Source organism: Rattus rattus, chromosome 12, assembly GCF_011064425.1.
Source record: "Rattus rattus isolate New Zealand chromosome 12, Rrattus_CSIRO_v1, whole genome shotgun sequence".
Taxonomy (NCBI): Eukaryota; Metazoa; Chordata; class Mammalia; order Rodentia; family Muridae; genus Rattus; species Rattus rattus.
In genome coordinates this window covers 78,297,029-78,322,335 of record NC_046165.1, presented here as the reverse complement: position 1 = coordinate 78,322,335, position 25,307 = coordinate 78,297,029, and the positions used below count along the sequence as shown (strand labels likewise).

General features: G+C 45.7%; 1 protein-coding gene across 2 annotated transcripts in view; it reads right to left on the bottom strand.

Moving 5' to 3' along the window:
• Flnb (filamin B) overlaps nt 1-25,307 on the bottom strand; it is a 133,209-nt gene that overhangs the window by 65,395 nt on the left and 42,507 nt on the right. For both annotated transcript variants that reach the window (XM_032918047.1, XM_032918048.1), the window contains exons 2-7: nt 18,704-18,952; nt 16,947-17,044; nt 14,446-14,593; nt 3,014-3,132; nt 2,242-2,319; nt 570-732 (exon numbers count right to left, since the gene is read on the bottom strand). In XM_032918047.1, the coding sequence (XP_032773938.1) occupies nt 570-732; nt 2,242-2,319; nt 3,014-3,132; nt 14,446-14,593; nt 16,947-17,044; nt 18,704-18,952 (855 nt within the window). The remainder of the gene's footprint in view (nt 1-569; nt 733-2,241; nt 2,320-3,013; nt 3,133-14,445; nt 14,594-16,946; nt 17,045-18,703; nt 18,953-25,307) is intronic.

The window sequence follows — 25,307 nt, the reverse complement described above, 5'->3', positions numbered from 1 at the left end:
AAGGGGTCACTTAGGCAAGGCTGTACCAACTGTCACCTATTTTTCAATTTTAAAAAACAAACAAACAAACAAAAAAACCATGAAAAGAAAGCTGCCAGGTGGTTACTCATGTTTTTAATCTCAGCATTCAGTAGGCAAAGGCAGATGGATCTGAATTTGAGGCCAGCCTGGTCAATAGAGCAAGTTCCAGGGCAGCCAAAGCTACACAGAGAAAAAGCCTGTCTCAAAAAAAAAAAAAACAAAAAACAAAAAAAAAACAAAAAAAACAAAAAAACAAAAACCACAAAGAAAAGAAAGCTAAGAAATAGATAGGACTCGTCTTGTTCATTTGTGCTGCCCACTTCCCCCAGTCTTCCGTAAAACATGGTCTAGCATGTGACCAGTAAAATTTAGTGCTGACTGAAATTTGTACAACAACTTATTACTTCTCAACCAGAGACAAAGTGAAGATATGTAAAAATACAACTAACTCATGAGAAAAAGTTGTCCCATCAATTTAAAACACAGAGTGTTTGGATCAGACCCCGCAAGACCATCAAAGGTCCAAGCCTGGAAGAGTGATACATTACCAGCTGTGTAGATGTCGAAGTAGGTGGGCTTATTGGCAATGTTCCCTGTAGTTTCCAACCCTGGGCCTTTAGCAGTGACTTTGCTGGCATCTCCTTGGGCTTTGTCAACGTTCACTTCAAACGGGCTCTTGGAAATGTGCTGTCCTGCAAACAGGACTATGACCTACAAGTGACAAAAGAGAGGTGGCAGCTTCTCCCTGGCTAGCAAGAACCCTATCCAACCTTCTTTCACCTTCCTGAGGACTGGACACTCAAAGGTGGATGGCCAGAACTCAATCCCTACCTGGACACATTGGGCATATGGCGATACCCATGATATCCTGGTCTTGAACCGAAAGTGCTTCCAGCAGATGCACTTGGTGTGGGCACCCCCTTCCTCCCAGCTGTGTTCTAACCCAGGTCTCTGGGCTCCCCAGCCTCCAGTTCCAGGCCATCCAGACAGTGTCAGACATGGGATCCCTCTTGTAGCATGGCCTCAAGTTAGACCAGCCATTGGTTGGGCACTCCCCCAAATCCTGTGCCACTATTATCCCAGCACATCTTATAGGGCGTCTGGCCCTTCTAACAGAAAATAAACAACCATTTATACTTAGATCCCTAGACATGGGGCTCCTTTAGTAATACAGAGAGGGTCACCGCACTCTCAGAATAAAGTGCATTGTCCCAAGATTTCAAAAATAAGAGTCAGATTTTTCATGGACTAAGATCATTTCCTAATAAATGTGTCTGAGACAAAATATAATGACTTCTGTCTAAAGTTCTAGGAAAACTTTCTCATTCTGGGATATTTTAAGAGAGCTGGACTGAGTTTCCTATGAATTCATTATTAATGAATTAGTTAGATTTAAATGTTTTTTTTTTTTTTATTTATTTTTTCTAGATTCATGGAGTTCTAGACTAAGAAGAATCCTGGTGAATTCACAAAAGCACAAGGCAGAAAGGCAGAACCTATCCGAAAGTCTGAGCATGCCATAGGAGGATTTTTTTTTTTTCTTCTTTTTTTTCGGAGCTGGGGACCGAACCCAGGGCCTTGCGCTTGCTAGGCAAGCGCTCTACCACTGAGCCAAATCCCCAACCCCTAGCCCATGCTCTTAGCTCTTGTCCTATGCAACCAGGCTGAAACGGTCTCAAATGGAGCTTGACATGATACTGAGATGAAGGGCCCGGAAGCTGGATCCCTGACATTCCCCAGAAGCTGCGTCTATTCCTTGCTGCTGTTAATGGGCTGAACTTGTGTGTCCTCTGGGCTCAAAGACCAGTACACTCTCTAGCCTACCACAAAGCGGAATGAGTAAGAAAGCATTCAGGACAGAGGCCACAGTTTATCCACTATGGTATCCATACAACAGACAGACAGCTTCACTCTTTAGGTACTCATGTGGAACTAGGGAGAGGAAATCGGGACATCACAAATGACTCCCCTGGGGAATATAAACAATGGGGATGTGCTTTCTAATGTCAAGTCTGATTTATAGAGATCCCAAATGAGATCGCATAATCTTAACCTCAATCACTTATGGCTTTTGCCAAGGATAGTAGGGATCCTGCATTCCACACCCAGCACTGTACAAACTGCCAACAAGATCTTTCCTCTTCCTAAGATCGTTCTTTAACAGGTAACAATACAAGCCCAGGGACCAGACCATGCCACAGCCATGGCACCTTATCTTACTTTGTGTAGCCCGGTGACTTTGGGCAGGTACTCCACAGAGTATGTCTTGTTCTTGTCACTGTCTGGGGTCACACGTGCCTAGAAGAGAAGACGATTATCAGTTAGAGAAAGTGAAAGGTGTGAGTAAGTATGAAGCAGATTCACTTGAACACTTAACGGTTTGGTGACTGTTACAAGTGTAGAAGATGTCAGACTTGGGGCTGGAGAGGTGGCTCAGTAGTTAAGAGCACTGACTACTCTTCCAGAGGTCCTGAGTTCAATTCCCAGCAACCACATGGCGGCTCGGAAACCATCTGTAATGAGATCTGATGCCCTCTTCTGGTGTGTCTGTAGACAGCTACAGTGTACTAATAAATAATAAATAAATACATCTTAAAAAGTGAAAAGAAAAAGCTGCCAGACTTGGTCTTAATGAAGAAATAAAACAAGAAGTGGGCAGCAGAGACCCTGCCCTAGAGGGTGCTAGACAATATGTTGGTGTATTTAGAAGTTCAGATCACGCCTTGATCAAGATCAAAGACCCAGAGATGGTCAGCAGAGGAAAATCAGGACGCCCCAATTAACAAGTCCTGTGTCTCATGCCAACTATCATTTTCTTTATCAAACACTGTGTTTGTGTTAATCACTGACTACTGCACTCAGGCATAGCTCTGAGGCGAGCTGCTTTAGCCACTGCAAGCCTCAAGGTCCTTGGCTGAGTGATGTGAAGGTCTGAAGAAGCGGTGACTGATCGATCCAGTGACAACAGACGGAGGTGGCATCTCCGGCGTACCTCTTCCTTGTTTCCTTCCGGGTCCTCAACAAACACCATCACATCCCCTTGTCCAGCGCTGATGGTATCTACCGTGAATTTGGCTGGCTGCTTCACCATGTTTCCAGTGGACTCGATTCCTGTCATGAGTTAGCACAGTAAATTTTGAGTCGGGCCATGCCTGTCACCTAACAAACTGAGAGATGGGACCCAATCTTATTAATCCCGCGTGGGAGATGGGAACAAACTGTCGCGGTAAGAATAATCAGATCAGTTCAAACTCTTTAATTTTCTTCATGTTATCTATGCAATATCCAAATCTAAAATATTCAAGAGTTTCAGGTAGTGGTCCACGTAACAGCGGAAACACACATTGGTGGTAGCTAGCAGCAGGGTCTGACTTTGCAAGGAAATGTGCAGAAGGAAGTTGCAAATTTCTTTGAACAATACTGCATACACTTTTTTAAAAAAATGTATTCCCCTATTATTTGCAATTAACTTTTAATTTTTAGGATGGTTAAACAATACGCAGACTCAAAGACAAATACCCCATATTTTTCTCATATGTGGAATCTAGACATATAAATAATATGAAAAGCAGATACAAGGCTGTGGGGAAAGGAGTATTCAGAAAGGGACAAGAGAGTAATGGGGCAGAGCAAGTTTCATCTGTGTGGTCTCTTTAATAGGTAGAACCTAGGTATCATCAAAAAATCAGGTGAGGAGCTAGAGAGATGGCTCAGCCGTTCAGAGTATGTACTACTGTTGCAAAGGACCTGGGTTCTAGTCCCAGCACCTTCATGCTGGTGAACAACCATTTATAACTCCAGTCCCGAAAGATTAGAAGAGACCACCTCTTCCGACTTCCTCAGGCACCAGGATTTAGGGGAAAACACCAGTGGACACGGGGGAGAAAGGGAAGTACAAATGGGAGAGGGGGTAATATGAACAAAGAATAATGAGTTACATATATGAAGACGACACATGAGGGAGGGAAGGAGGGGGAAAGAAAGAGGGAGGAGGAGGGAGGGGAGGAGGGGAGGAGGGAGGGGGAGGGAGGGAGGGAGAAGCATGCTGGGCCAGAAGCTTGACTGGTAGATTGCTTACACAAAGCTACAGGCCAGATCTCCAGTACCACCAGGGTACACAGCAAGTCTGACACCAGGCTGCATGAGACCCTAGAAGAAGAGGGGTGGGGTGGGGTGGTGGTGATAAACCTACTATGCTGTATACTTGCTGAAGAAATTAATTTTTAAAAAGGTAATTGAGCTAATTAGAGAGAGCCTCCCGTACAGGCAGGTGTTAAGAAATGATATTCTCTCATCAGCATACCTGAAAAAGAGCTGCTCACCCATGTTAATTCTGGCAGCATTCAAAATACCTAAGGAACAGATTCTGCCTAGGAGCCCACTCATAGACAGAAACAACAACAACAACAACAACAAAAAAATGTGGTATACAGTCATAGTGGAATAATATTCAGTTATAAAGAAAAATAAAATCCAACTATTTGGCGTAAAAAAGAACAGATGAGAACATCACGTAGAACAAAATAAACCAGAAGCAGAAAGGTAAGTACTGTGTGTTCTTTCTCAGATGTGGGAGTTAGAAAGTCAACCTGAATGTAGAAACTACTTACTTGGGATTAGGAAGGAGGGGCTGGGGTTGGGAATTTAGCTCAGTGGTAGAGCCCTTGCCAAGGAAGGGCAAGGCCCTGGGTTCCGTCCGCAGCTCCGGAAAAAAAAAAAGAAAAAAAAAAAAAAAAAGGAAGGAGGGGCTGGTTGGACAAAAGAGCTAGGTTGGGTTTGAACAATGTCAAATTCAGACACACAAGTAATCTTACCCTGAACCTACTAAAACACTCAATCACTGTTAAAAACGTAACAATGGACTGGAGAGATGGTTCCATGGTTAAGAGCACTTCCTGTTCTACAGGGCCTGATTTCAGTGCCCCCAGCACCCACTTGAGATGGTTCCCAACCTTCTATAGCTTAGGCTCCAGGGGACCCAAAATGTCCTCTTCTGGCCTCTGCAGGCACCAGCACTCATGTGCACACGCCCACAGAAGCACAGGAATAAAAAAACGAGAAATCAACTATTACACTGAGCGTGCAAAACGCTCACCCAGCTCCCTCCGTGGTAACAATGGTGGCAAAGTGACGATACTTATCATGACCAGAGTTCTAAAAATGATATGGTGAAGACACAGAGCATTTCATAACCACAAGGACCCCTCCTTTGCCCTTTCAGGAGTCCCACCCGCTTCCCTTCTTCCCCACCCTCTTCTTATCCCTGACAACCACTAATCTGTTCTCCGTCTCTGTAATTTTACCATTTCAAGAATGTTTCGTAAGTGGAATCACGTATTATGCAACCTTATGGTACTGGTCCTTCTCACTGAGAATCCTGTCCACTCACTCGGGCTGCTGCTGCTTTTTCACCGGTGAGAAATGTCCTATGCTATGTGACTGTTTGCCCTGGCTCTCCAACCGAGGGACGTCTGGGTTATATCTAGCTGTCTTAGCATTTCCAAAGCTGCTACAAGCATTCAGATATAGGTTTTGTGAGAATTTAAGTCAAGCGTGACGTTTTTTATGTCTGTATCTTCCTCCTAACATGATTCCTCACACGGAGTCCCTAAAATGCCCTGTGATGTCCAAGTGGTCTCGATGTGGGAATGACCAGTGCGTGACACATGGTTCCTAAGCTTCCTGGAATTTCCTGGGTTGATAAGCTTTTGGTGAGGAATCTCAGTTAGGACCTGTCACCAGCAGAAAGCCAGGCTGGAGAATCTAGAAGCTTCTGCGTTCTTTTGGGAGTGTGGCCCATCCCAACTCTCAGGACCCTTGACCCTCAGGATATAGAGCACTTTTCGTCCTGGAATATCATCAGGACACCTGGTTACTTCCTGAGCTCGAGTCACTGGCTAGCCTAAGCAGGTCAGGGCAACCTCTGATTTGGAGCCCGGTAAGATAGAGATTGTAGATAGCCCCAGACCCACTGCTTGAACCAGTGTCTAGTGCTGATTACAGAGACTGAGGCTTTGACCTGCAGCTACTCTGCAAGTGCCAGGCAGAAAGCTGTGGGATGAACTGATCGATTGTGAGCCGTTCAGGGTGCCATTCACAGAGAACTGGAAAGGCCATCTCAGTGGGAAAACCTGAACTTGGTGGGCAGAAGGGGACCAGCAGCTGTGGCTGAGATAGACCGGTGCCAGCCAATGAGAGCGACTGCTAGCGTGCACAAGATTTACACGTTTACTGGTAGGTTTTACCATTGCTGTTGTGTGAAATTGGGAGCATGGGTTCTTTAATATAAATTAGAATGACACAGAACGTCTGGACCACTTTACATCAGCAACATGGGGGTCCAGGAAAGGTTTCTCCATATACAAATATAGGCACACACAAACAGATATATATTTAAGACTTGAAAGTTTGGGGGTTGGGGGCTGGAGAGATGGCTCAGCGGTTAAGAGCACCCGACTGCTCTTTCAGAGGTCATGAGTTCAATTCCCAGCAACCACATGGTGGCTCACAACCATCTGTAAAGAGATCCGATTCCCTCTTTTGGTGAATCTGAAGACAGCTACAGTGTACTTATATATGATAAATAAATAAATAAATAAATAAATAAATCTTAAAAAAAAGTTTGGGGGTTTTATTTGTTTGATTTTGTTTCCTTTTTAATTTTGATGAAGTTGTGATTTTTTTTCTTCTTGTGCTTTTGGTGTCAAATCTCAGAATTCTTTCTTTCCCTAAACCCTAGATTTCAAATTCGTATGGTTTTCCCCTTGAAGTGTTTTAGTTGCATGTCGTAAGTGACTCAGTCTGAACTGATTTGTGTTAGGTATGATTCTATTTTTTTTTTAAAAGTTGTTTATTTTCTGTGTATGGGTGGTTTTTTCCAGTATTTCTGTGTACCACATGTGTGTCTGGTTACCCATGGAGGCCAGAAGAAAGCACTGGATCCCTTGAGACACTTTAGTCACTGTGTAGGCACTGGGAATTGAACCCCGATCCTCTGGTAGCACAACCGATATTCTTAACCACTGACCATCTCTGGCCTCTTGGGTATAATTTTTTGTTGTTTTTTTTTACATGTGGCTCAGGTGATCCTGGAACTCAGGGGTCCACCTGTCTCTTGTCCTAGAATTTCCCATCAATGTCAGTATGGATCTGAAGTGGTGCTTCAAATACAGTAGACTGACTGACCCCTCCATTCTTTCAAAACCCAAGTACTATATAGTTCCTTTGCCTTTCTTCTTTTGATATACACTTGGAGTTTTGTTGACACCTACAAAATTTTCTTTTTTTCTTCTTCTTCTTTCTTCTTCTTCTTCTTTCTTCTCTTTCTTCTTCTTCTTCTTCTTCTTCTTCTTCTTCTTCTTCTTCTTTTCTTCTTCTTCTTCTTCTTCTTCTTCTTCTTCTTCTTCTTCTTCTTCTTCTTCTTCTTCTCCTTCTTCTCCTTCTTCTCCTTCTTCTCCTTCTTCTCCTTCTTCTCCTTTTCTTCTCCTTCTTCTTTTGGTGCTAGGAATTGACCTCATGTGTGCTAGGGACGTAAACTGAGGCTAAGTTCATTGCCAAAACTTAAATTGCAATTACGTCAGTGTGGCAATTCAGGGGGACCAATGCCTTTGTTCCAGTCTCTCTTCTTACTCAGGCCTTTTGTTTAGCCTTTAGATTATAAATCCTGTGTTTTATTACATCCACACCTACTCCCTTTTCCTTCTGTGTGACAGTAAATGGTGTGCCATTTTAAATTCCAGGATCCACATGTGTATTTTACCATGTAAAGCTAGAATAGATTCTGGCATGCCACTTTTGTGCCTAAGAAAGCTTTATTTGTCTTTGGGACCTTTTTTATTTTATTTTATATTTTCTAGCCTGGCTGGCCCTGAAATCACAGGAACCTGCCTCCTTTCCTTTCCCCGAAGCATTTCTCACTTTTAATTGTTTGAGAAAGGTCAGTGCGAACCAGCACGTCTCTGTACTTGGACAGTTTTCTTCCTGACTTTGCTGCTGTACCCCCACTTCCTAGCAGATGTCACCATTCAAGCCTCCCTTAAATATGTTGCAAAGAAATGCAGAGAGCAGGCGCCACCCCGGTCCAGATCTGGTTATCTGTGAGAGGCTGGGTGTGTTCTAAGATGCTGGGGGGAGATTCTGTGGCAGTTACTCTACACTGACTTGAGGAAGTCTCTCCTTCCCCTTTTTGGAGTTTTATCATGGATGACAGTTGAATTTTGTCACTTGCTTTTTTTATCGTCAGTATTACCAACCAGGCTTCTTTTCTTGTTTTTTTGTTTTTCACTAACCTGTTACTACAATCTGGTTGATTGTATGGACAAGTTTCCTAATAGTGGACCAGCCTTACACTGGTTAAAAGAAACCTCACTTAGTCACAATGCACAATTCATTTTATATTTATATATATCTCATATATATGATGTATATGTATAGTATATATGAGATATCTCGTACATGTTACTATTTCATGATGTGTTTTTATATCTATAGTCCACTGGTCTCTGTGTTTTGTTTTGCTACTGGCTTTGGTGTTTCATGAAGTGAGGGTGCTACTTCTGTAGGTCAGTGTTAGTCAACTTGACACAAGCTGGAGTCACTGGGAAGGGGGAACCTCAATTGAGGAATTGCCTACCTAGACCTGGCCTCCGAGCATGTCTGTGGATTATGTTGGGTAATGACTTAAGTGGGAGGACCCAGCCTGCTGTGAGTGGTGCCAGCCCTGGGCAAGTAATGCTGGGTTGTAGAAGAAAGCAGGCTGGACAAGAACAAGCCAGTAAGCAGCATGTCGCCCCTCCATGGCCTCTGCTTCAGCTCCTGCTGGGGGTGGTCATGGGGCACTCTAGCTTGAGGTCCTACTCAGGCTTCCCTCAAAATGGCCTGCAAAGTATTAACTGGAATAAACCCTCCCTTCCCCCCACAACAAGCTGCTTCTGGGTATTTACCACAGCAGCAGGAAACAAAACAGAACAGCAAGGGCTCTCATCCTTCATTTAAGACAATAAAAATCTGTTTCAATTCTTCGCTAAGTGTTTGGGAGAATTCCCTGGTGAAATTACCCATCCCTGGAGGTTTCCAGGAGCCCCTTCAATTTTACAAATTAAATGTCCCAAATGTTTACAGGCTCATCCAGTTAGTCCGCTGTAGTTAACACATCACTCTGCTACACAATTTTCTTCCTGTTATTTCAAGATTTCTTCCTTCCTATGTTTGCTTTAAAAGGCTATCCTTTCAGGATGGGCTTCTAGTGACAAATTCTCTTTCTTTTCTTCTGTCTGAAAGTATAGGGACTTCCCCTGGGTAAAAATGATTCTAATTGACAACTTTTTCTTAACCCTCATGGAATGCAGTGCTCCTTCCTTCTGACTTCCACGGTTTTAACGAGAAAGCCGACATTCTGGTATTTCCTTTGGGCAAGCTTTCAGCTATCTCCCAACATGATGCTTAAATGTCTGCCCATGGTCCTCCTACTCAGATGCAGAAGCAGATGCCTGCAATCCCAGCATCTGGGGGTGATGGCAAAGGGATCCAGGCTGCTCGAGAGAGACGTAACACAACTTACCTCTCATTGCCTTATATATTCAGATTTACCTTCTCCTCAAAGAGCGCTATTACACACACTCTCTCCTCTCTCAGACGGGTGCTTTTGCTCTGCTAGCTCACAGTCTCCATGGCAAGATAGTTCTTTCAATAGTTTTAGCCCTGCTGTCTTCTCACCTCCTCCCACGTCTCCTCTAATGTGGTCATTCCCACTTTTGTTTTAGTTCCCACAGGTCCCGGGGGGCTCTGTCCATTTTTCTCTTTTCCTGTCTTTCATTTAGACTCCTAGGTCAGTTCTCCTGTTTCATGTGCCGTGAACTGACTCTTCTGTCTTCCCACTCTGCTACTGAATGCACCGTAGCAGTCATTCCAGGTTTCGTTCCTTTCCTTTTCCAACTTTCTTTATTTTCCCCAGTTCTAAGATCTTCAACTGGCTCTATATGTCTTCTGGATGTCATGGCTTCTGTCTGGGAATTCTATTTCTCTGCTGTGACTGTTTGGTTCTTTGTTCTCATTTATTTCAAGAGTATCGTAATTGTTGTTGAAGCCTTTTTTAGATATGGGCACGGTATTAGTTATTTCTGTCATGGCTGTGACCGAATGCCTGACAAGAAAGCATTGATTGATTTACAGTTCAGGAGTCTGTCGGTGGCAGGAGCTGGCTGGTTAGCGGGCCACATTATATCCACAGTTAAGAAACCCAGTGGAAACTGCCACTCAGCCCACTTCCTTTTTATTCTCTTCATCTGAGGTCCCAGGCCATGGAATAGATTGGAATAGGTTTTCACACCCCTATTAACCCAATTTAGAAAATCTCACACAGACTGTGTCACAAGGTGGTCTGCTAAGTGATTCCAGACCCTGCCAAATATCAACTATCACAGACACTCTAAAATGGCTGGCAGGTAATCCTTACATCTCTGTCAACCCACTATTGGAACTGACCATCATTTCCGTTTGATTCGAGATATCGGTTCACGGTGTGACAGTGTTTTTTAAAGTTGGAACTTGGACAGTTTAGGTTTTGTGTTCTGGGACTCTGGACCTTAGGTCAACTTCCTGCCACTGGTACCTGAGGTTTGAATTAGAGGGGCTTCCATTTCTAACGGCTATTGTGGGAGTATTAGCTCTACCTCCAGCAGTCAGAAGAGGAGCACCTCATTACTCCTTACCCAGCCTCTGCTGACATCACCACTACCTTAAAACTAGACTAGACAAAGTCTTGGCCCTGCACTTACTTTTGCTGATTGATATATGAGGAGGGCACAGTTTTTTCCTATGACGTTTGGCTGAACATAGAGCACGTACTGTTCTGCCTTGGGGTGGCAGGGATATGGCTCAACGATAGAACATCTGTCTTAGCTTTCATAAGGATATCTCTGCATGACCCTGCCCCTGCCGCCACACCCACCCACACACACACACACACACACACACACACAATGTAAAATTAATGTCTCACTCGGACTTGAAGGAAAGAAGGGGTCTAGCAATTAGAAAATGGACTTCTATATTTTATCTTCTATGCTTTTTATTTTGCTTGTATAATGATCGCGTTACTAACAACATTTCAATACACTCGCCTACAACGTTTATAAACACCTACTCCATCTGACTCTAGCGATCTGAAAAGAAAAACTCACCTGCACGTTGTCAGTGGCTCAGGTAAGTCAGTGTCAGGCTCTCTAGCTAACCAGCGTTGTTCAGGAAGCTGAGTCGCAGGCCCACAGTCTACAAAACTCCAGGAGAGCCATGCTCACCATGAGCAACTGATTACTGAGACTTGGGGTCCTGTAAGGCTCTGTTGTTAAGTACTTCTTCATACAGAATAGGGTTTGGAGAAGGGTCTGCTTAGCTAGTGGACAGATGTGTTCAATGATGCTAATCCCACAAGGGAGCCTTGCACAAAGACCCCAAACCCTCTCATCCCACTCACACAGGCAACTTAGAGCTCGATGGATGGATGTGCAAGTGCTGACTGGCCTCAACCGGAATCTACCTACATACAAAGAATAAAACTCCCTTTTAGAAACCATAATTATTATTAATTTTTTCTTTAATCCTAGTCTGAGTAGCAGAAACATACCAAAACGGGACTGACTTTATGTATCTCCCAGGCCCAGTTATGTGGCCTTGTATTGTGTGGCCCCATCACCCAAAGGGACTACGTTGCCTTCTGTTGTGGTTTGCCCTGAAGTTATCTGTATTTTGATGCTAATTCCACTGCCCCAAAGATAGCTGCCTGTCACACGTGCTCAGGAATCAGGTGACTTCACCAGAACCTTTTCCCCATTGAATTTGTAAAGTACAGGTAGGGGCAGGTACAGGATAGAAGGAGGCCTGTCATTGGAGGAGGAGGAAGGATGGGCGGGAGAGAAGTTTGAAGGAAGAGGAGGAGACTGGAACAGAGGGAAGACAGAGAGAGGGGAGAAGCCATGGCAGGTGATGTTAAGATTCTGCTCTGTGTATTCACAGGTTGTTATTAATGTTCCTAAGGGATGGATGGTACCGGGCTTTGTATGTTTAAGTGGGCAATTATATCTTATCAATTGGGTCAAAGATTATTGTGTTGTGTGTTCTTTTATGCAAGTGTTTGAGTGTAGGAAAATGTGAGGCTGGGATGTGTTTCCGCCCAGATATCTAGCGGCACCGCGGTGCGGACCCAGTGGGGTAAAAGACCAACTTTACTTTTTATTTTTATGTTTTTACAACAACAGCCTTCCTATTTTGAAAGGAGAGAAGTTAAGCATAGAATCGCAGTATGGCCCAGCAATTTCACATCTACGTTTATATCCAAAAGATCCCAATACATCCATGTTCTTGGACAGCATTGTTCATAATGGCTGGAAGGTAGATGACTGCATATACCTGCCTGTAAGAAAACCAATGAGCAAACCAAATACAGCAAACACAGTAGAATATCATTCACCTGTGAAAAAGGAAGGAAGACCCAAGCGGTGGTGGGGCAGGCCTTCAATCCCAACACTTCAGAGGCAGAGGCAGGCACATCTCTGAGTTCCAGGACAGCCAGGGCACACTGAGAAGCCCTGTTTCCAAAAGAGGAGGAGGAGGAAGAAGATGATGAAGGGGAGAAAGAGGAGGATATTGTGATAATGTTATAATGTAAAAAATAATAAGATCCCAAAAACATTTGCCAAGCAAGGCAGGCTGCACAGGAAAAGGCATACACTACATCATGCATTTCTGTGAGACACCCACACAGAGACAATGGAGGTGCCGGGAGAAAGGGGTTGAGAAAGGAGAGAACAGAGAGCTTGTTTAGTGAGCACCATGTTTTACTGTGGAAAGCTGAAAATGCTCTCAGGACGAATACCGATGGGGACAGTCCTATGACCTGTGAGCGTGCTTAATGCCGAGGACATCAGACCCTGAACGCTTATCACGATGAAGAGAAAACGTAGAGACAGAGCCACCCACATGCAAATCAGAGATGAAAACGGCTTGGTTTTTTTTTTCCCCCCAGCATTCATGACACTTATAAAGAAGGAAACTGGCATAGACTGGCCACATTCTTGAACCATAGTGAGCATTCGTTTTCTGGAAGACTGTACCATGGAAGGAAATCATCTCACACTAACAATGAGGAAACTGGACAGCCAGCGATAAGGTCACTACTACAGACGAGCCTTGGCTGAAGTCAACCCCCTGTGGTCACTATGGTGACTTGAGAGTCATATAACTATCTATAGCTTTTTTTCTGCTTTGCATTACAGAAACACCTTTAAACTTTGAGATTCCTCATAGCACCGATCACCTTGGGTTATGGCTCAGAGAAAGCAATTTGGAGATGACAATGGGCACTAGGAAGAGGGCCTCCATCTAGCCCTTGTGAATTTACAAATGGGCATGTGCCAAAATGACACTCCAACCTTAGTTACAAAAACTAAGAAATATAACGTACCTTTTGTCTTCTTTATAAGATCGCTACACTGACCATACCAGAAACCAAACTCCTGGCCACGCACTGTTGTGATTATTTTTTGTTTGTTTGTTTTGAGAGAGGGTCATGCTGTTGTTCTGGTCAGCCTTAAACGGGGAGTCCCCAGCTTCAGCCTCTCAAAGCATCGAGATTTACAAGGTGAACATAGACCGCCATATCCAGCTGATAACTACCCTCTCTAAAAATCTAGGATGCTTCAAATCAGCTGCCGACCACAAAATGACCAGATGCCTGAAATGGCTCTGACCGGCCACAAGGCGCTGGGCATCTTGCAGTGAGAGTCATAAACAGGATGTCTCAGCAAGGAAGTGTCGCTGGAGATTAACAATAGCTCCCAGCCCATCTGGAAACCTGAAGCAGATTCTGCCAGACAGGAGAAGTGAATCAGCATCCAGAAGGCCAGCGAGTGACCAGCGAATGACCTAGGGCAAGGCCCATCCCAGTCACTGTGCACCAGGGTATGGTTCTTAAGTGAAAGCATCAGCTTTCCCAGGGCTACAGGAAACAAATTCTGTACACTGTACCGCAGAAAAGCCTTTTGATTCCCAAGACAGAATAAGGCGGTCATAAATAAGCAGGACTTAAGGATTAAAGCATACGCACACACACACACACACACACACACACACACACACACACACACACACACACAACACACACACACACACGCCCAAAGGAAACCTAGGGTATCTTTCACAGGTTAAACCTCACATCATTGTATCTTGACACAGTCCCAAGACAATACTGGAGGTGAGCCACTACACCTGGCTTTTAGGTGGGAGCTGGGGATCCAAACTCAGGTCTTCATGCTTGCCCAAGAATCCCTTACCAACCGCACCACCTCCTGAGTCTCCTGACCCAGAGAGCATCCCTCCCAGAGCTAATGCCGGAGAACACACCTCAGACCCACCGAGGCCAGCACTCACCTCTGCCATAGGCTCTGGCTTTCTTTGGGTTGAGTTTGGGTTTAAGAGGAGCGCCTGGCTTGAGCTTGGCTTTGGGGAACTGAGACAGGTAGGTCATCACAGAGTGCTCGTCCACATCCGGGTGAATAATCTCCTCGGGCGTGATGACCTAGAGTGACAACGTGGTGGGTGAGCGCTCTGACACCCCATGAGGCATCCACTGAAATCCCCCTTCCACCAAATACTGCTACAAAGAAATGGAAACAAATCAAACCACAGTAAAAACCGCAGGAAGATCGGGGCTTGCGTGTACGTGTCGCTGGCTCCTTTGCAAGGAAGACCTCCCGAAATTCTGCAGGTCATTTCGAGAGATTCAAGCCAGGCTCCCCACCCGGGCTTCCTATTCACTCCCCTGGTCTGATATTCCAGAAAGGGGATGAGGTACGGCAGAGCAAGGAAACATGTACGTAAGGCATTGGAAATGTTTTTAAAGCACATAAGCAGGTCTCTTCTTTGGCCCATCTATTGGGTACACATCCCTGTACTAATAAGAAGAAAGGAAACTCAGGGGAGGGGTAGTATACGCCTCTCCCTCCAGCATTCAGGAAGCTGAGCAGGAAGATAGCAAGTTTGGGGTTAGCCTGAGAGTCACAGTGACGTCCTGACTCAAAAAAACAAGTAAAGCAAGACAATAGGGACAACAGACTAGACATGTGGTCTTAATATACCCGGAACCTTTAAAAATGGGGAGAGGAACTAGAGACATGGCTCAGTTAGGAAGAGTGGATACCACTCTTGCAAAGGATCTGATTTTGGTACCAACAGCTCACAACAGGCTGTAACTCCAGGTATTCATGCCTCTGGACCCTAAAACACCCTCACCCCCACTCCCTACTAAACACACACACGCGCGCACACACACACACACACACACACACACACACATACACACACACACAAAAGCTGAAGTGGGGTGTGTTCTCCTGACACTCAGTTAAGGAGCAGTTAAGATACAGGATGGACAGGGACCCTTCCCTAAAGTTTTATCAACATCCTTGATTCCCTACCTGACTTAACCCTAGCATACAAAGTCCTCCCTGTCCCCCATAAGGATTCCCTGTGGGAACTGACACCTCCTTAGAGCAGCAGAGGGTTCTTCCTACCTCATCAACCGTATCAACCAAATGTGATGAAGAGAAGAGAAACCGCACAGAAAACACTGTGGGGCTCAGAGCAAAACAGCTACGGAGATTTTTGAACGGTGACCTACAGAACAGCCCATGGAAACTATGCGCTGACTTGGTATCTCTCTCCAGAAACTCCTATATATAAGAATTTTAAAGTGTCCGACATTATAGAGTGTCACAAAGAGGTCTTGTCAGATTGAAAGGCTGGTGAGCGATCTAATACAGCTCTTCCTGAGGGTGACAGATTGGAGACTCCAAAACCAAAGAAACAGGCCGGCTCCCCTACCTCCCCAGTCATCCTACTATGGAATATACTGAACTCAACTCTTGAGCTCCAAATCAGACATGGTCTACAGTGAGGGATTCTCTGTCCCATGGGACTGGTTTTTCTACAACTTCCCTTCGATTGTGGTTTGGTTCCTAGGAGCCCTGGTATTTTCAAGGGGATGTTACAAGGAAAATATTGGCTTTAGGTAACCCATGTAGCTATTTAGATTTTTATCTCTGATTTTTCAAAAATTCAAGCCCCTCTGTGATTAGTGCGATGAATTATGGGAAATATAAATTGTGCTGCAATTTCCACTAATAGAGGTCAACTTGCTTTACACTTGAAATAAAAGTTCCAAATATCAGATTAGAATTACTTTTCTTGGGCTGGAGCGATGGCTCAGAGGTTAAGAGCACTGTTTGTTCTTCTAGAAGTCCTGAGTTCAATTCCCAGCAACCACATGGTGACTCACAACCATCTATAATCAGGTCTGGAGCCCTCCTCTGGCCTGCAGGCACACATGCATTATGTATGATGTATACATAATGAATAAATGTTTAAAAAAATTACTTTTCTTTTGTGTAGGTTTTTAAAAAGTCAAAGACTGACAGCTCCCCCCCTGAGTTAAGGACCATGCTTGCTGACTGGGGTTTAATGACAACCTTCAAAATAGCTAGAACCAAGAGAATACAGAATTTGCATGATACATGCCTGAAGTCCAGCACTCCAGAGGCTGAGATGGAAGGTCAGGCGTTCAAGGCCTCCCTGAACTGTACTTGTAAGACAGAAGGTCGGAAGTGAGAGGAAGAGATGGGAAAAGCAGTAAGGAGGGGAGGGGAGGGGAAGAAGTGCCAGCTCGGGACACGAAGATTTCTGAATGATCCGTAAGCTACTAAAGCCACAAGAACCTATCATTACTAAGACGGTGGGAGAGTACCAGAGGCAAGGCTCCTTAAAGGCTGAACACCAAGGTCAGACCACAGCCTGACCTAGAAAAGCATCCAGACTGCCAGCAACAAGTCAGTGGGTGGGAGCAGCCTCCTGGGACACGCTGTGCGTGTGCATACCTGTGGGACGCCCAGCCAGTCGTCGGCCTGCTGCATGGCCTCTCGAGCATTATCCACCGGCTTTCGTGGGTCCCAGGATTCCCAGTCCGGGCACAGACCTGTTCACGGTACACGAAAGGTGCTTTTAGCATGAGTTGACACAGAGAGAAGCCACGTACTGATAACCAAACCATTTAGTCTTGTAACTCGGCAACTCCCACCAACAGCTTAACTAATTGTACATCGGGGGTGGGGGGTGGGGGGGTCTGACAGCTAAGAGTGTAGCCAGCATCGGAAACTATTCTACCCTTTAGGACACTGTGTTCTGGCATTAAGACAGGGGTTAGCCATTCCTTCAAGATCCTTTTTATATTTTTAACACTGTGCCTAGATGAACCTAACAAAGATTAAGCTAGCATCCTATGTGACTCAAAACTCCACTTGCTCAAAGGTGCAATCCTAGAGTCATTTAAAAGGCCCTAATGAGTATAAGTAGGTTAAACTCTCTGACTTAAACTAAGGAGGGAGAACAAATTGTGTCTTTTGGTAGAAGGAAGAGGGTACCACGAAACTAGCTAATACTAGACTTTTTATTAAAGAGTTACATTTCGGCAAGCAGTGCTGGCACACTTTAACCCCGACACTCAGGAGCAAAGGCTGGTGGATCTCTGTAAGCTTGAGGCCCGTCTACAGAGTGAGTTCCAGGCCAGCCAGGGCTACACAGAGAAACCCTGTCTCGAAAAACGGGGGGGAAAGTTACAGCTTTTTAGTTGTGTGTGTATGATTGAGTGGACACACGCATGTACTGTACTGGCCAAGACTCAGTTTCTCCTTCTGTAATGTGGATAACAGGGATTAAACTCATCTCACTGACACACGATGACAAGGGCCCTTAGCCAGCTTGGTGGCCCTAACGCTATTCTCTAGAATATTCCAGTTTATAGGCTTTTCAGATGGAATGAGGGTTTGTTTGACATGGGCTTTTTCTACCTGACATTACTGAGCTCTGCTTTGGGCACTCTGAGATACACCACCTTACTCAGAATGCGCTTAACTTAGGACACGTAGAACATTCAGTAAATGGAAAATATAATTTATTAAAGTAAGGATTTTTTTTTTTATAAAAATAATTCGGGGGATGGCATATAAACACTGGTTCTAGTTTTCCTACTGAGTGTGGGCCAGCAAGCTCTACCCATTAATCTAAGGCCTGTAGTGAGGATAATTACATCTTGGTGTCCACTCGACCAACCACTCAGAGAAGAGCCAGGGTGGAAAAGGCTCTAAATGGATCCTCACCAAGCGCTGTTCCACAGCAATACAGAGAGAAAGGGGCAGAGAAAGCTGTACACAGTCAAGCTAGTGGTTAATAAAAACGGCCACTTTCCATTAGCAGAAGCTTTAGATTCCCATGCCAAGCCACTGAAGAGGGCCACATGTTCTCTTTAAACCGACGGGAAATGAGGCACCAACGCGGGAAGGCACAGGGCTGGGTCTGGTGAACTCTAACCCCGACGCCTGCTCCAAGTTCAGGCGCTGGGGTGTCTCTGGTGGTTTGAGTAACACTGGATTCAGTGACAAAGATGTACGGATAGACCTAGACCATCTGCCTTTGGAAGGGCACACAGAACCATCTGTAGCTCATCCTGTCTGAACGACGACGGACTCAAGCGAGGAGACCCATACCCGTTAGTACAAACGATCCTTCTCACGGACAGCCCTTTTGGCTAGGCACTCCCACTTGGCAGAGAAGGGTTTAGGCAACTATGGCTGCTTACCCGGAGCACAGCTGTCTACCAGGGCTCCTAAGGCTTTGCCGTCTTGCCAGTTCTGGTTGAAGTTGGTGATGGGCAAGTAAGGGATCTTGTTCTGAATCCATCCCAGCAGCCTCTGTTTCGGGGTCTGCTTCTTGGCGTCATCATCCCCCTCGTCTTCCCACACGGGCATGGAGATGGAGTAGTGAAGGATCAAAGTCCATACCAGGCCCAAGATGAGCTTCAGATTCCCATCCACGATGGCTTTACTGTCTGGGAAGACGAGACAACAGCGTGGTCATTCTTTTGAGTTACACGAGTGCAGGTCAAAACTCTTTGTAAAAAGGATGAAACGTCATCCACGGGGAACCGTACTAAGACGTTTCGGTGTTAAGGGACACAGTGCAGGATCTGCTTCAAAATATCCGGAAATGGAATGACTGCAACAACAACCCAAGGTGTTTACCAACGATCGCTCTGGGTCACTGGGATGCGTTTTGTTATGGTCTCTGCGTTTCTGCACGGAACACGGTGGATGACACAGATCAGCAACAAATGTACCAATGCCACAGAGGAGCCCATGGCTCAGCCCAGACAAACAAGTTTATGTGAGGCAGATTACACACTACTTAGGCCTGGTAGAGACGTGGATGAAGAGACACAACAAAATGGAACACACCAATGCTCTCAGTCCAGGGACGGGTAACCTAGTTGTCCCTTCACTGAAAACTAGCTGAAACAAAGAACTGATCCTATTCAGGGACCAAGACTTATGTACAATTCCTTCTTCAAATGTAGGAGATATCCCAAGAGAGGGCTGCATACATGTAGACAGTAAGAAGTGATCTGAGGCACATGAACACACATGAACACACACACGTCAATAAGTAGTACATAAATAAATGTAAGAATATAAATGACTTGAAGATTCTTCCACCTTGAAATGAGTTAGTTCGCAAGTAACTTACAACTTCTTAAGCTAAATGACATTTATATTCTTCTCCAAGCCTCCAGTAAATATAATTACCATGGTGCTGTTTCTCAGGAGTTGGCCTACCTTACTGTTTCTGTTTCTTACTACGTTTCTGGTGGCTTTTCTTTCAATTCAAGTTGAAGTTCCCAAGGCTGGAGGAATGGCTCAGCAGCTAAGAGCACACGTTGCTTTTGTAAGGACCCAAGGAGTTCCCACCACAGATGTGTGGCTCACGACAATTTATACCTCCCACTTTAGGGAGATCGGATGCCTTAGCCACAAGAGTATCTGCGCTCACTTGCATACACACAGATAGGTAACTTAAAAATAAAATGTTAAATTGATGTTTCCTTTATTGTTTACAAATTTAAAAAATCAATTCAGAAATACAGACACTAAAAGGTATCTATGTCCCAAAGTAACAACAGTCTATTACTGACTCCTGTTTGCCGCCTGGTTTTATATTTTTCTGCGCAAGCTTTTAAATGTTTCTTTTCACTAGTAATTATGTCCCAGTCATGTTTTCCCTATAAAACTTGTTTCTGTTTACATTCCGACCCATAGGTTTAAGAGGCAGGCTTCCCCTTTGATCTTGCCAATGTCGAGCTATCAGTCATGTCTATCCAAAAGATGGGTAAGCTCATGCAATCAGGCAGGCTCTGTTGACAAGCCTAAGTAGAGAGTCCTTTCTCACCCTACCCCTGATTCAGAGAGAGCTTACCCATACCCTGGCCAGTTCCACCCTCACTTTTATTTTTTATTTTTTTTGAGATAGACTCTTGCGTTCTTTCGTACTCTTCCGGTGTATGGAAGGGGGCCTCAAGTTTGTCATCCTCCTGCGTCTGCCTCCCAGGCACTGGGTTATGGGCAGATACCACCCACCATGCTTGTCGCTCTGTCTTTCCACCTTCCACCTGTACTGTGAACATTTATACACCACCTTTAGAATTGCTCCTTATCCCTTCTCCTTCCACAAACATCATCAAGAACCACCCCTTTTCTACTCCGGCCCCAAGCTGAAAACATTGTAGCTGTCCTGGGATCCCTCCCCCGTTTTGGCCTCTGGTACAGTTTTCACCGTGTGTCTTCTCTTCCTACTACATCCCCTGACAAATTGGTGCACCTTCCCAAAGACATGCAGCTTCTCCGTCCCCGAGAACCCTGAAGGTGGCCTGCTATTTACATCTAGCCGAGTGTTTCTGTTCTTCCCAACTAAGTGATGGGAGCTTCTGTCCAGATCAAACTCTGTAAGCACACAGAACCTAAACACAGGCCATTCGGTTGGACTAATGCTTGTCACACTCACCCAACCACCTACTCCACACCCAGGTTCAAAGTTGGCCTGTTCCAAGATAGCAGTCAGGCCTTCAAGAAAGAACCTTCACCCTTCTTCCTGTGGAGCAGACTCTGGCACACCCCAAGGCTGGTGGTGCTACCTGCCCCAACTGCATGTGTGCTAGGAGCCTTTCCTTCAACTGCAGGACCCCTCTGCCTTCCGCTGTCGGGAGGCAGTGTGGCTCAGAGCCTGGAGTTCAAGTGGCTACTCTGTGAAAGTGTCAGAATGGCTAACATTAAAAACCCACGACTGTGGGGGTAAACTGAGTCTTCTTCGTCCTGCAGTTGTCCCACCAACCACGACGCACCTGAACATTAAACACATAGCAAACTGAGCATAAAGAGTGTGTCTAGGGGGTTGGAGAGATGGCTCAGCGGTTAAGAGCACTGACTGCTCTTCCAGAGGTCCTGAGTTCAAATCCCAGCAACCACATGGTGGCTCACAACCATCTGCAATGAGATCCGATGCCCTCTTCTGGTGTGTCTGAAGAGTGTGTCTAGTAAGTAAGGTGGGGATAGCAGCCCAGCGCACCGGGGACACCAATCTCTTCCACGGTGAGGGCTAAGAAGCTACATCGCCACAGGTAAAAGCCTGTAAGACTCAAACTCACACAGTCATGTGTAGAGTAAATGCTCCTCCAAAGCAGACCGGAGGTCGGCCTGGGTTCAATCTCTAGCACTACAAGAAAAAAGGACAAATTTGGGGCTGGGTGTGGTAGCACACATTCGTAATCTCAGCACTAGGGAGGCCAGAGCGGGAGGATCCTGGGAAGTTCAAAGCCAGTGAGCTCACACCCAGCCTGGGCCACATAGCAAGACACTGTCTCAAAACTCACGCATGGGTTGTGTGAGCGCATTTATCTCGCAACCTGAAGTCAGGTGGTTTCTGTTTTTATCTTGGTTACATAGGTTGCTCTCAAGAAGAACGAGAAGCTCTTTTCAAGCAGATTTTGAAAGGCATGGACCAAGCCCAAGTCTGAGCCAGACGTATGAAATATGCAGTGCCCTGGACTTCTGTTTCCAATGAGTTCAAGGTGGGTGTCCTAACAGGAAAGCCCCTTTATGACCTTCCTGGGATATACGATACCTTCATCCTGCTAGTCTGAGAGGCTGGAGGGAAAACAGGCTTCGTTCCAAAAGTCATTTTTGACAGGTAAAGGTTCAAATGTTTAGCCCAGCTCTTAGAACAATAAAAAAAATGGAGACTTGCCCAAAAGACCTTTGCTGTTCCCATACACAGGAAGCAGGAGACTCCCCAGGCCTTGAAAAGGAAATGCTACAAGGGTATCCCGGGGTGCGCATCTGGCCGTTGCTGGAGACCTGTGTGCTGTGGAGTGCTCATTCTGACAGTATACAGGAGGAAAAGACCAGAGTCAACGGAAGCATCCCCACAGTTAGATGCTGGAGGGCCTCTGGCTTTCAGGAACGAAACAAACCAACGCCCAGCATGCCTGCCCAAACTCTCATACTCCGCTTGCATTTCCATGGACGGGAACCTGGCCATGGGCTTCTCCTCCCCAAATCTGACCAATCACAATTCCCAAATAACTACCCTGGCTATTGGCAGCCCCAACCCTCAAGCCACACGCACTTTCTCAAACTACCTACAATTATCCGGTTACTTATAAATGACAGCACCGCCTTTTAAAATAGCTGCGAAGTCAATTTGAACTACTATAAATTCGACATTGGAATTTATTTATATTACTTCTGTATCCGTCCTCTGGTCCTTGTTAAGGAGCATTTATATGTGGAACGGGGCCAATCATGAGGCGGATACCAGATATTTTTAGCATTCTGCAGAAGCCACATTGAAATGCTCCCTTGAAGGAGCAGTTCTCCAATATCAGGAGCCTGGTAGCCTTTCATCTCTCTCAACTGCCATCAAGGGCCAGACCAAAGCATCCACGTCCCCTACATCTAGTGCTACAATGGGAACATCACAAGAGCTCCTGAGGCACCTTCCTACGTGGCTGGCAATGATTAACCAAGGGAGCAGGAGTCGATCGCAAGCCTGGAGAACAGAAGTAGGTGGAGACCATTCCAGAGCCTTACCCTTCTGAATGGGAACAGTATGTCATCCTCTGGCCACAAGACAGTGAGCTACAGGGCCATACACAGGCAACAAGTGACTCCATGACTTAAAAAGTGAAGAGTGTCACTAGGGCCACAGGAACAGAACTCCATGCTCTCTGCTCGCTGCATACCCAGCAACCGTTACCTGTCAGGGGGCAGTGTGGCTCGGAACCTGGAGTACAAGTGGCTAATCCATGAAGTATCAGAATGGCCAACATTAAAAACGGAACGAGGGGCTGGAGAGATGGCTCAGTGGTTAACAGCACTGGCTCCTCTTCCAGAGGACCTGGGTTCGATTCCCAGCCCGGACATGGCAGCTCACAACTGTCTACAACTCCTGTTCTAGGGGACCCAACGCCCTCACACAGACATACATGCAGTCAGAACATCAACGTACAGAGAACAAAATGAAATACAAACAAGATGCGAGATGGCTCAGTGGTTAGGACTTGTAGCGCTTGCAGAGGGCAGGAGTTTGGATATCGACAAAACCAGCTTCGGTCCTCACCAGTGGAAAAAGAAAATGGTGGGTGTGTGTGTGTGAATGTAACATGTACACAGCTATAAGGAACAAATTATGCCATTTGTAGGGAAATAGATAAAACTGGACATCATCATATTAAGGTAAAAGAAAAATAATCCATTTTCTTTCCTATATGGACGGACGGACAGACAGACACATGCACGCGCACCCGGATGAGATGAGAGTAACTAGCAGAAAGGAGGGTGAGGAGAGTGATAGGGAGTGAACAGAGTCAGAGTGCCTGACATACGTGAACAAAAACGCCAAAACTCATTGCTCAGTGCAACAAATAGCAATGGGCGCCCGACCAACTGTTGCCAGTTCCTCAGTGAATTTGGAAGGCATGAAGCCTATCTACACCGAGTCCTGGCTGAAGAAGATGTGTCTTGGCCAGCTGCCCAAGAACCAGGGTCAGAATTCTGGCATACTCTGCACAGTCCTTCTACTCACACTGCAGACTGTGCAGGGGGTTCCCAGGAAGGACTAAGAGGCCTGGGCCAGCTTTACTCCTCTCTGTTCTCTGGTATCTTTCCAGGGCCTCAGACCACGGAAGCAATAGACAAGACAGTGACGTGGAGCCAGGTGACTCACGGCCCTGATGACTACAGAGCATCTGTGGCAAAGGTCATTAGAATCCTCTTCCTCTTTTCAGGCCTAGGTAGGCGGCTTCCAGAAAGTTGGTTCTCCCAGCCTCTCTGGACTTCAAAGGCCTAGCTGTTGTAAATGGAGAGCAGGCAAAAGTGAAGTATGCAGTTACTCCAGCCCAGGGTGATGGGTGGATCCCCAGATTGCCACAGCCTTGCACCTTCCCCAGTCGTGACCTGACTGGGGGAGGACTGGGGCAAAACAAACAAACAGAAAACAGGCTCCCAGAATCAGGTGCGTCCCCACCTAATTAGAGATCGAAAATGCCAAGAATGAAAACCACATTTTCATTCTTTTTCCAATGGTGTTCCTGATGTGGTTGTCTGTCTGTCCCTCAGTCCATCACCACCACTACACACTCATCTAAGCCTCTTTGTGACAGCAGTAACATGACCTACCCGACACATGGGTCTATTTCAATATCGACCTCAGTAAAAGGTGAGCCTGGGGAACTAGGATTGGCTGGATTTTCGATGCTCTCCCCTGCTCGCGAACCGCTCAGAGACTGCCAGGAAGTTCTGGGGTAATTTTTACACCCACGGTGGTTTTGATTGTTCAAGAGTGCATTCAGAAGGTCTTGCTAGGTGAGCTTTCCAAGATGACCTCACTCATTACGTTCTTGTTACTTTTGCAAAAATACAAAAGCCACTGAAGGAAGGGTCTATTTCAGCTCACAGTTTGAAGGTATGGCCCATCATGCTGGGAGGTTATGGCAAGAGGGCATGTAGTCAGGAAAGAGGGAGAGAGGGAGAGTGTTCAGCTCGAATTCTCCTTTTTGTTCTGTCCAGGACCCCAGCCCATGGAATGGTGCCATCCACAGTTATGGTGGGCCTGCCCCTCTTGACCATTCTATCTAGAAACTCCCCATAGGCAGTCACATGGGGATTCTCAATCTCATCAACTTGTCAATCAAGATCAACCATCTCGATGGCACACACACACACACACACACACACACACACACACACACACACACACACACACACACACACATGATATGGGTACAAGAAGCAAATGTCTTTCTGCTGTATTGAGGATGACCCTGAGGCACTTCTGGGCTCGATAAAATTCCGACA